Source organism: Ricinus communis, chromosome 3 (assembly GCF_019578655.1).
Source record: "Ricinus communis isolate WT05 ecotype wild-type chromosome 3, ASM1957865v1, whole genome shotgun sequence".
Taxonomy (NCBI): Eukaryota; Viridiplantae; Streptophyta; class Magnoliopsida; order Malpighiales; family Euphorbiaceae; genus Ricinus; species Ricinus communis.
The window spans coordinates 28,885,365-28,897,950 of record NC_063258.1 but is presented as its reverse complement, the minus strand read 5'-3'; the positions used below and the strand labels follow the sequence as shown (position 1 = coordinate 28,897,950).

The following is a 12,586-nucleotide window of genomic DNA, read 5'->3' as shown; positions in this document are numbered from 1 at the left end:
AGAGTGGTTCGAAATTCAATCATGAATGCAAGAACCCTAAAGAGTATTCCTAGCTATTCAATCACCTACTTTGTTTTTTTTTCAGATTCCACAATCAGGAGTGGGTTCGATTTTTTAGGCTTCCATCCTCGCTACACAAGTAATCAAAGATAACTAATTCTCGAGGCAGAATTTTTTGTTAATAATTTTATTAATATTAAAAGATTATAATTTATAAAACTTGATAAATTAGTATTACATAATTTATTAATTAAAAGTTTTGTTGGGTTTGAGAAATTAGAGATGGAGAAAGAGAGGATGGGAACAATGTAATAAATAAGTAAAAGAAAAGCTGACCCATATGCCCATATCCGCAGATTATGCCGTTAATCGAGCCAACAAAAACTCTTTATATTTATGCACGCTAGCTTTTGCTTTTTCTTTTTCTTCTTCTTCTTCTTCTTTTAACATTAAATAACTAAATCTATTCTAAATTAATATTTACATTATCAGCCACGATCGAAATGTTAAATCTTGTAATTAATTCATATCTCCCTTGTTTTTTTTTTTTTTTTCTTCCAATTATTAGATATATATTACATTCCAAGCAAACTCTAAAAAGTTTTTGCTTTCTTGGGACCCTTTACACGTTTCTTTTGTTGTCACTTTATTATAGGATTGTTGGCATTTAGCTTAACTGCCTCTCCCTCGTTTTTGTTCTTTTTTCCGTCGACTCATTACCCTCTCAATCTATCACACATTAAGTCAATTGGGCCTTAAACTCCACCGCATACGGCTGAGACTCAATTTCTAAGTTTTTCCAAGGTTTAGATTTTCGTTTTAGATGATTTGCTTTTCTTTTCCTTTTTTTTGGGTTACTGGCTTATCTTTCTGTTAAGATTGAAGGAAGTTATATAGTGTTTTATTGATTAGATGAAAAAGGAGAACATAAAAAAAAAAGTGTATAACTCTAATACAAAAGAGAGCTATATATACTTTTATACTAAGAATATAGAAAAGACTAAACTACCCTTACAATATACAAAGAATTACATTATTTAACATCCCCTCAAACTCACGAGGCGATGGCAACAAGCATCGAGAGTTTGTCAGAAAGAAAACGAAATGTCAAGGTGCCATTCTGAAGGTAATGACGGGTAATATGACAATCGATTTTGATATGTTTGGTCCGTTCGTGACCAAATTGTGAGCAATCTAAATAGCACTCTTATTATCACAATGTAAAGGAGGCGGTTGCCGCAGAAAGACACCCATATTAGCAAGCAACCATCGCAACCAAACTATTTCACAAGTAGTGGAAGCCATAACGCGATATTCAGCCTCCGTTGAGGATCGAGAAATGACGTCTTGCTTCTTACTTTTCCAAGAGATAAAGAAATCACCTATAAAAATACAAAATCCAGTAGTCGATTAGCGGTCAGTAGGATCACCAGCCCAATCAGCATCAGAGTAAGCACATAACTCTAATGATGAAGTAAATGAAAGTCGAAGAGTCTGAAACTGAGCGCCTCGGAGGTATCTCAAAATGCGAAGAACAACAGTCCAATAAACTGTAGTAGGAGAAGTAACAAACTGACTGACTATATAAACAACATATGCGATATCAAGACGAGTGATAGTGAGATAAACCAGACTTCCAACAACAGTCTGACACAGACTCGGATCCTGCAGTAAAGAACCATCAGAAGCAGAGTAACGAGCGTTGAGCTCAATCGGAGTATCAATAATCTTATTATCAGAAAGCCGAGCACGCTCAAAAATATCAGAAATATACTTAGATTGAGAAAGAAGATACCCTTTTGGAGAGGAATTAACTTCAATACCTAAGAAGTAACAAAGGGAACCCAAGTCCTTCATAGCAAAACAACGAGTCAGTTCAGACTTTAATAGACTAATCCCGACAGCATCATCACCTGTAATAATCATATCATCAACATATAGAGAAAGCAAAATTCGACCAGCCGAAGTACATTTGACAAATAGAGCAGAGTCATGGTTGCTAGAATGAAAACCAAGTGAAGTAATCATTGTAGAAAACTTTTCAAACCAGGCACGAGGAGCCTGTTTGAGACCATAGAGAGCCTTCCTGAGTCTGCAAACTTCACTAGGCTGATGATCAAGACCAGAAGGAGGAACCATATAAACTTCTTTGTGAAGATCGCCATTCAAAAAGGTATTTTTAACATCCATTTGAGTTATATCCCAGTGACGAACAGAAGCAACAACAATGAGTGTTCGAACTGTGGTCATTTTAGCAACGGGAGCAAAAGTCTCCTCATAATCCAAACCATATTCCTGAGAATAACCCTTAGCCACTAGACGAGCTTTATACCTTTCAATAGACCCACCAGATTTAGTTTTAATCTTATAAATCCAGCGAGAGCCAATAGAACGTTTACCTGCAGGAAGGGACACTAAATCCCAAGTATGGGTTTGATGAAGAGCAGTTAGCTCCTCAACCATAGCACGCTGCCAGAGCGGATCAAAAATGGCTTCTTTGAAAGATGAAGGCTCAGAAAGACGATCAATAGAAGCTAGAAAAGAAGCAAATGAACTCGAATAACAAGAATAATCAAAATCAAGTTGTTTAGTTTCGTACAAGATAGCGAGGTTCAATAGTATCCGCAATCTCAGGAGATGATATAGGGGAAGAGCCAGTAGAAGTGTCAGGAATGCCAGCAGAGGGTAGCTCATCAATATCAATAGCAAAAGGATCAATGTGGAAAAGATGAGGCATATATATATTATGAGAATGATCAGGAATGGTAAAATAAGGAATATGTTCAAGAAAAACAACATGACAAGAGACATATAACTTATGGCTGACTGGATCAAAACAATGACATCCTTTTTGACCTGCACCATAACCAAGAAAAACACATGCAGTAGAGTGAGATGTTAACTTACTACGTTCAACATGAGGAAGAAGGACAAAGCATGTAGAACCAAAGACACGAAGGGAAAAGTAATATAGAGGACAACCATACAATCTTTCATAGGGAGACAAACCAGAATTATGAGAAATAGGAATTCTGTTAATTAAGTGAACAGAAGTAAGAATTCCCTCCCCCCAAAATTCACTAGGAACGCTAGCAGACAACAAGAGGGATCGAGCAGTTTCAAGAATGTGCCTATGTTTTCTTTCAGCAACTCCAATTTGTTCAGGAGTATCAGTGCAAGAAATCTGGTAAATTGTACCATCTAAAGCAAGTAAGTCTTTAAAAGCATGAGAAGTATATTCTCCTCCCAAGTCACATCTAAAGCACTTAATGACAGTTGAATGTTGGGTTTTTACAAGAGATCGAAATTCATTATAAATGCTAAAAAGGTCTAAATGATGTTTCATAAGATAAACCCAACAATAACGAGTGCAATCATCAATAAAAGATACATAATAACGAGAACCTCCTTTTATAGAGACAGGAGAGGGTCCCCATACATTAGAATGAATAAGTTCAAAAGGAGTAACAGAAATAATAGTACTTTTAGAAAAAGGCAATGCAGTAAACTTTGCTAGTTTACAACCACTGCAATCAGAAATATCATGAGTTTTCAAATTTCCTAAAACTCCTGTAGAAACTAAAAATTGCAAACGAGACACAGAGACATGACCAAGGCGAGAATGTCACAAATGAAACACAGACGAGGACAGACTTAAATGAAAGAATGACAAATTGACACCAGAAGCAGATGCTGCAGTATGAGGAGTTTTGAGCTGATCCAATACATAAAGTCCTCCTTTTCTATGGCCGATCCCAATCACCTCTTGAGAATGTGGATCCTGAATTGAACAAGTAGAAGAAGAAAAAGAGACTGAGCATCCAGTATCACAAATCTGACCAGCAGAAGCTAGATTCAAAGCAAGACTAGGAATGTGATAAACATTGGATAAGGATAGAGAAGGCGTAATAACTGAACCAACACCTTGCAATGGCATAGGTGTACCACTAGCATTCATAACAGGGACTGAAATTTTAGGGGTTAGAGAAGTAAATGATGATAAATTAGGTGATATATGGTTTGAAGCACCAGAATCTAAAATCCATGAGGAAGGGGATATACCTGAAGAACTAGATGACAAACCTATTTGAGAGAAAGCAGACATGGCATGAGATTGAGAAGCAAGGAACTGCTGAAATTGCTCGATCAATGATGGGTCCAAGGAGGAGGTTGATAGAGCATTGTGAGGACGAGGTAGAAGGGGAGGTCCATTATAGAGAGGCGGTGGTCGATAAGACCACTGTTGAGATTGCTGTTGTTTTCCTCTACTCAATTTCAGATACTGAGATTTCCAATGACCTTTTTGCTTGCAGAACCTGCATTCATCCCGAGCAACAGATCCAGATGGTCTGAATTGAGACTTAGAGTTTCGAGGAGGCATGGCAAAAACGGACGGAGTAAAAGCTGAAGAAACCTCTTTTACAACCGAGTGCTTCAGATTCAGACGAATTTCTTCAGCCAAAAGCTCACTGACAACAGAGTCAACAAAAGGCAGTGGATGACAATACAGAATAAATCCGCGAAGTCCTTCAAACTCATCACAAAGGGCCATTAAAAACTGTACCAACCTCTGCTCCTCTCTTCGTGCAACATAAGCCCCAACGGCTCGCAATTCAGTAGATTCTGTGAGAGCCAATTGATCTCACAAATTTGTCATAGATTCATAAAATTTATGAATGCTCATATTTCTCTGCTGAAGAGCATGAATGTCAGACTCCAACTGGTATTGTTTTGCAAAATTAGATTATGTGTACAGTCTGGCCAGATGATCTCAAACCTCTTTAGCTGTCTCAAATTTTGCTAGCTGAGTGCCTATAGAATGTTTAACAGAATTATTGATCCAGGTGATAATTTTTAAATTATCGACCTCCCATTATCCAGTAGTGCCACATAGTCCACTCTTACCGTACTATCTTGGGGCTTAATGGAGGCACCCGAAATATATCCCCACTTTTGTTTACCTTTTAAAATTTTTTTCATCACATAACTCCAATAGGTATAATTTTTACCATCTAATTGAACATTGATTGCTTGGAGCAAATCATCCCTAACTTCAGCCATCATACCAACAGATTAACAGTAATCAATTACCCAAAGTATAACAATCAACTTGCTACAGAAAAATGTTTAGCAGATAGTACCAACAAGCCAAAGTGATAAGCACAAAGAGAAAATGCCCACCCCTTTTGTACAAAAAATCAATAAATCAACAACAATCGACAAAACAACACACAGTCTAAAACACTAACAAACGGAAGCGAAACCAATTTCCAAAACCAATTTCAGTCCGAATACATTCTTTTAGCTCATATGAAACGACACTGTTTCACAGCAGCACTACAACAGCAAGAAGAAGTGTTTCCTTCCACAACAATGAAAGCAAAGAATGCACAATACCACACAAAGAATGAACAACAGACGACGCAATGATGCGAGACCCGCAATGACGGCGCAAGAAGAAGAACAACACAGTCAATCAAAGCAGACCCAGCAGCAAGAATACGCACGCAGCAGACTTAGCAGCAAGAAGAAGAACAACAAGAACCAACAGATCCAACAACAAGAGGAAGAACAATTTATTTTCCAAAACCCAGCAGCTCTGATACCATGTTAAGATTGAAGGAACGTATATAATGTTTTATTGATTAGAAGAAAAAAGAGAACATAAAAAAAAAAGTGTATAACCCTAATACAAAAGAGAGCTATATATACTCTTACACTAAGAATATAGAAAAGACTAAACTACCCTTACAATATATAAAGAATTACATTATTTAACACTTTCAATTCGATAGGGCACTTTGGCTTTTGTTATTAAGTGGGATTATAATTCCCTTTAAACTGTCCCAGCTATTATGAGCCTTCTGACTACCAAATTTATTAACAACATATTGAGTTTATGTATGGTAGGTACTTGTGAAGTAAAACAGAGTGATCGAGTATTCACTTTCACATTTTCTAATTAGTTTCAAATTATTGGCAATTGGAATAGAAGAAAAATTGAATGGCAGTGATCATATAAATTGGGATGGAACTGGCATATGCTCAGCTACCTTTATTAATTCAAATCTGGATAAGTCAGGCTCCAAATTTTGATGAGTACCCTTGAATGAGCCTTCCTTCAAATGAAAGAAACATTAATTTTGACCAAAGTAAAGAAGATTTTTGAAAAGGAAGTACCCATGTTAACTTTGTATTTATTATAATGGCCTGATGAAAAGAGTTAAGGCTAGCCTTTGGATGGAAGCAGAAAGAACAAAAAAGAAAAAAGAGAGAAGGAAAAGAAAGAGAGTTATTGAATATTGTGGATTTCTTCTGTGTATAGTTAAAAAAATTGTGTACATGATGACCACATGTAAGAGAACAGCAGTATACTATTTTGAAGAAGTTTATTTTGACCTTTTATTATTTAGTTTTTCAAGGACATCATATGGTCAAAAGTTGTGAAAGAAGAATATGATTGTTAATGATTTTAACTTTGGAAATAAGACTACTACATAACGATAAACATCAACAATATATATATATATATATATATATATATATATATATATATATATATATATATATATATATATATATATATATATATATATATATAATATAATATAGTGTCTATGTTTCTTCCTAAAATAACATTTCTTTTTCTTTTTATCAATTTTAAATTATATTTCATCTTTTTTTTTAGATAATTGTTAAAGTAGTAAGTAATTTTCAAATATATTATTCACCAATTAGCATATTGTACTTTAAAATTTATTTTCTAAAAAAAGTTTAATAAAAGTATTGCAAAGAAATAGGATAATAATTAATAATATCAATTAAAAAAATCTATATCTTTTAATGTGTATGTAAACCGAAAATAGACTATTATTTTGAAGGCAAAAAGATAATATACTCAACAATGTTACAAGGGTTTCTTTAATTTGGTTAAAAGGGTGCACTAATCTTCAATTACATATTAACTGTGATAACATAAGATTACAAGTTAATCTTTATTCTCACGTCATTACTTTCTAGGCACATTAGCATGCATGCTTGAATTGAATTCAATCGAATTTAGTGACCTTGTTTAGGTTATTAGGGAAATATGACATTATATATGAATTTTTTATAGTTTGATATTGAATGATTGACACATATTTATTAATTTTAAATGATAAAATATATGTCAATCATTTATTAATTTAGTGTATTGATCGAGACGTACACCAAGCCTAGATGATTTTTTTTTTTTACATTAACATTCTAATAAATTTTCAGGTAAATTTTAAGGGGGTAACAATAATTTTTTAATATCTTTATATATTTATTAAATAAAAATTATAAATTTTAGATTAATTTATATAAAAAATTATAAAAAGATTTATATAGAAATATATTAATACATATTTTTATATAAGAATTACATATTAAAATAATTTATATAAATTTGATTTTAAATTTTAAAATTTTAATTTAATAAATATTATGACAATCTAGAATTCACCAAACTGCCAAAATCCCGAATCTCAACCTTTGTGATGCGTTGAGAATGGTTTTGCAGTCTAGATAATTGAAAAGGAATAAAAAGATTTGCATACTGAACATTAATATATACTAGACAGAGCCCCCATTCCAACACCTTTTGTAATAAAATAATTTTTTTTTTTTTATTTTTTTAAAAAGACTAATTTTTTAACGGCAGTAGTGTGTAAAAACGCCCCATTTAATACAATAATTTAAGGATCCTTTTTCAGTGGTTCCACAGAAGAATAGCGATCCAAAAGAGAGAAAAGAAATGCAGTGTTGCCATGCCGTATAATGTATTGCTGGTGCCTCTTATCCACTTTGATAATGGAAGCGTACCTTACACTATTATTATAAGACACTAATGTGATTGTAAATCTTCTCCTAACCGAAGCTACTCAAATAATTTATAAGCACCCAACATAGATCGCACCATGTGTCCTCGTTTTTGTCTTCAACCACATCACATCTCTACCCTTTGTTCTCCTAACTTCAAAAGGATTTTCTGCAGTTTCTCTCAGGGAAGAGAATGAATTAATTGAATTCCGAGTAATTCTTACCAGAACATGATGTCATTATAGCCTTATAATTTCTCTCTCTATATATCTAAAGGTTTAATTACTCATTAAATTCTAAACATTTTACTTTTTTATTAATTTTATTCAATTATTTCAAAATTCTAAAACAAATATCTATACTTTCAATTTATTTTTATAAAATATTTTTTGATAATAGTTTTTAAGATATTACAAATCTGAAATGAAATTAATCCGAAGTCCGAATATAAGGGACTGTGGAAAGTAGAAAAGCAAAAAATGTAATGGACAAGTTGCCTTCCAATTCTCATTGTAGAAGTCATTAGGAGGTGCACAACGAACAAAATTGAGAAGCTGATGTTACCAGTAAATATAAATAATGAAGTGAAGAGGGCATTCCAAGGCAGAGGAAAACTTAAAAGAACAAACTGATGCCTGTCTCAATAAGTGTGCATTCTCAGAAGTGGTGACCGAAGGTCAAGTAAACAAATGAGACGAAAGAAAGTTCCTTTTCCCCCTGTTCATCTCTTTGTTTGTTTCTAATGTTTCATATGCATCAGAGATGCTCTCTCTTATCCTAGACAAGACAACTAGCTACTATTTCCACTTTAGCAACTGCACTACCCCCACATTATATAAAGGATTCAAATATTGAAGCATATTTGGTGCTTTGGCCTAGTGAGCATGCCAACTATATGGGGTTTCCCCGCGACAGTTCGAATCTTTCAGTGGATATTGTGTTTTGCTTGTTAACAGGCCCAAGTTTAGCCTTCCATTCATTAATCAGCTTAACCTGATAAGCAGCACGGACTCCACCTGTTATTTCTACCTTAACTCTCACCCCTGTTATTTATCGTTTTTATACACAGCACAGCATTTTTCATTCATGTTGCGGAGTCCTAAGACTCCCCATACACCTTCCAAATTCCAGAGCACATAATTTCTTTTCTTTTTCTTGTTCTTTTCCTAAAGATTAGTTTAAAAGTATCAAACACTTAACTGATCTTTGTTTCAGTAACATATATACTAAATGCAAAATTTATATATTAACACAACATATGGTACGTTTGCAGCATTCATAACCCCTACCAATTGATGAATATTCTCTCTCTCGCGGAGGAATGCAAAATCATCACCTACCTAATCATTTTTACATACAATCCACGCCCACTATAAATAAGGATAGAAGACACTGACTGATGCCAACAAAAGCTGATAAACTTGTCAGATAGATTTCAATCATGTACCAAATTTTGAATCCTAATGGATACAGCTACTTTAGTTCTGAAAAATATAAGCATAAGGGGAACCAACAATTCATATGGAAGGAGAAAGCAGAATTCATATCTCCCAAGCATCATTGGAATGTGAAGATAAAGAAGATGCCCCGCTTTCTAATGCCCATACTTCTGGAACTCCCATTCACTATTATCTGAGGAAGTAACAAGACAACCAGTGAAAAAAAGAAATCTGTTAAAGGATCTCATTGTTAAAAGTGTCAAAATCTTAAAGAGCTTATAAGTTCTAAGTCCAACCATTCAAATGCTAATTCTAGTCATTTTGGTAGTGATTGGATCTAAGCCCAACTATACTCTACTCGTTTCATCACAAATGAGAGGTTAAAGACAGAGGACAAAGGACAAGGGAGGAAAGAGGGGTAGGGTGTGAGAAACATACCCAACGGACACACTTGACGAGTCTTGAGCCACCGGCTGATGCAGTGAAAATGAAATGCATGGTTACAAACACCTGTAGATATCACATATTAAATTTCAGGAGAAATAGGCAAACTCAACAAATCTGGTTCATGTTTAGGATAGTTATTACCTGCTGTAGTTGTTTAAATACTGGGAGAAATAGGCAACTCAGCAATTCTAATTTTTGTTTTGGATGATTAATAGTTAATATAGTTCGGCAATAAAGTTCAAGATATATATGATCATAGGGTGTCAGTATAAGGGAAGATATGAAAGATATAGTTACACAAATAAAAACCCACATCGCTACTATGCAATCTTGCTGCTATTTTAATTCAATAATCAATGCGCTTGATAAGAGATTGCTTAAAAATTAAGTTATCCTAGAATTTCCACTTTAGAAGAATTTGAAGCAGATAAAAAGAGTTGAGCTTTAAAAGAGTTGCAGACAGTAGCTGATCAATACAATTACTACCGCCGCTGCTGTCAATCTCAAATATAAACTCGTTGAGCACTTCAAGTGTAGCTAAAGTACCATTATTTATAAAACCAAGCTTCATAGCAGAAGATTTCAAGTTAACTTTAATCACTAGTATTATTGTGATTCATATAAATCAGTTAATATTAATCAACAAAATGTCTAACAATAACAGTTGGTCAGCAAAGATATGGAATTTATATATGAAAACAATACATCAACAAACAAAGAAAAAGAAGAATCGAATGCTTATTATTACCCCAAGCAACAGTGCATTCTTCACTGGTGGCACTAGCCTGGTTCGCTTGGCACTCAATGCCTAATCACAAAAATCAATTAACAAAATAACCTAAATACAATATTAAACCATAAAAATAACACTAGTGAAACTGAAAACAAAGAAAAAAACAAAAAACAGAAAGAGAAAAATGAGAAACTCACAAAGATCCATAATGTGGTTACGGCAAATAGCACAATTATCAACAACAATATCTACAATTCAACAACTGTGTAATTAAGTAAATTTTAAAACAAATACATAAATGAATAAACTATTCAAGGTTAGGGTTTAGGAGAATTAAGTCAAGTTATGTTAGATTACCCCATGCCCAAAGAGCAACAGCGTTCCATTTTTTAATCTCGAAGCATTTTGGCTTTTTTGAGGACGAGGATGATGATGATGCAACGTTGCTCGATGACTCTCCGACGGGAACCATCGGCACATCGGAATCCAACGTCGCCATATACTGTTGATTCTTCTATGCCGCGAGAGAAAGCCAGCAGTGTTCGAAATCTTTGTAGAAAATCACGGAGTTTTTGAAGAATAGTAGCACAATATAGAGTAGAAGTATCAATACTGGGAAAAAAGGTCAAATCCCCCTCAACTTGTAGCTTGCAGCCAAATAAGTCCAATTTCGAAAATTTTAATAAATAACCTTTGATTTGAATTACTATTTAAGTGTTTACCATATTCTTTTATTAAACTAATAAAATAAAATAATATAATATTTAAATAATATTATTTTTTAACATCAAAAATTAAAGTTTTTAATTTTTTTAATTTATTTTAAATAAATTAAAATTAACATTTATTATCTTTACTCCACAACTATCGTCAACTTTGCCCAATCGGTCATCAGTATTATTACCATCGACTTCACTAATTTTAATCAAATTATAAATTCTTTTAATCATTAAATAAAAATTATAAATAAATCTATTAAATTTATCAAAATTAGATTTATTTGATCTCTATCTACAAACTCTGAAGATATTTGAAATTAATATAGATGTTGTTTTTATTAATTTATTTTTTATTTTTTATAAATTCTGACAAAAGTGGTAACATATTTTTAATTTTCTCCCTCCATTAGGATTGAGAGCGGAGGAGGAAACTTTTTAAATAATTGGATTTTTTTCCATATATTTCTAATTCTCTCTTTTTTTTTTTTTTTTTTTTTTTTTCTCTCTTGACTCACAATCTTTTTTCATCTCAACCTGTCTTAACCTTTTTTTGGTCACCTCCTCGACATTTTGTGGTTGAGCTGTGCAATAAAGTCTTATACATATTAGTTAACAACATGTAGACATTATGACAACATAATATAGATGTAAGTTACCAACATGGCCCTATTATGACAACATAATATAGATATTAGTTAACAACATGGACCTATTATGATAACACAATGTGTTATATGTATTTATGATTACGGCCTCCCCTCTGTGTGCTGAAGCAGAAGCTGATGCATTTTTTTATCAGGAAATTCAATCTGGCTGGTGAAATTGGGTTGGGTAATTTTATCATTTATTCTTCAAGCAGGATAATTTGTTTAGGCCCAGGTGCCTTGGGAGATTGGTAATTCTGTGCCCCAAGAAGGAGATTAGACTCTTAATCTTATTTATAAAGTTTTTGTCTTGTTTTGTGTTTCTTGTAAAGTGAAAAACAAGCCTGCCAGGTAGTTAGCTAAAACAATTTGTTCTTGGCAGTGTTTCTTTCTTTTGCTTGGGTTCAAACCATCCTCCTGAATTAAACAGTATTTTGTTATCCGATTGTTTTACTGATTGATATGATTTTTTCTTAAGGATCTTAAGGGATGTGCTGTTTTAAATTTATGGAGTGAACCTGGTTTCATTCTATGGGTTTTTGCGGAGCTCCAGGGGTAATAGTACAAGCGGACATGACTCCCCCTAGTCCCTCCTTCCTCTTCCTCGGAATGAAGAAGAGATCATGAATTCATGACTTGAGTTAGAGAACTATTTGGTTGGCGGGAAAATATTCATTTTTCATTTTCAAGAAAAGAAAAGAAAAGGATCGAACAAAGTAATGATAAGAAGAGAACATTTAATGTCTCCTTCCCCATTTT

The 12,586-nt window shown here is 33.5% G+C and overlaps 1 protein-coding gene across 1 annotated transcript; it reads right to left on the bottom strand.

Annotated features, from left to right (window-relative positions):
* Positions 1-9,258: 9,258 nt before the first annotated feature.
* Positions 9,259-11,077, bottom strand: LOC8281168 (RING-box protein 1a). Its single transcript, XM_015717423.3, has 5 exons — positions 10,822-11,077; positions 10,662-10,712; positions 10,480-10,539; positions 9,723-9,794; positions 9,259-9,477 (listed from the first exon to the last, which is right to left on the bottom strand). The coding sequence occupies exons 1-5, from the start codon at positions 10,961-10,963 to the stop codon at positions 9,440-9,442; spliced, it is 363 nt and encodes a 120-aa protein (XP_015572909.1). The 5' UTR covers positions 10,964-11,077; the 3' UTR covers positions 9,259-9,439.
* Positions 11,078-12,586: the final 1,509 nt, after the last annotated feature.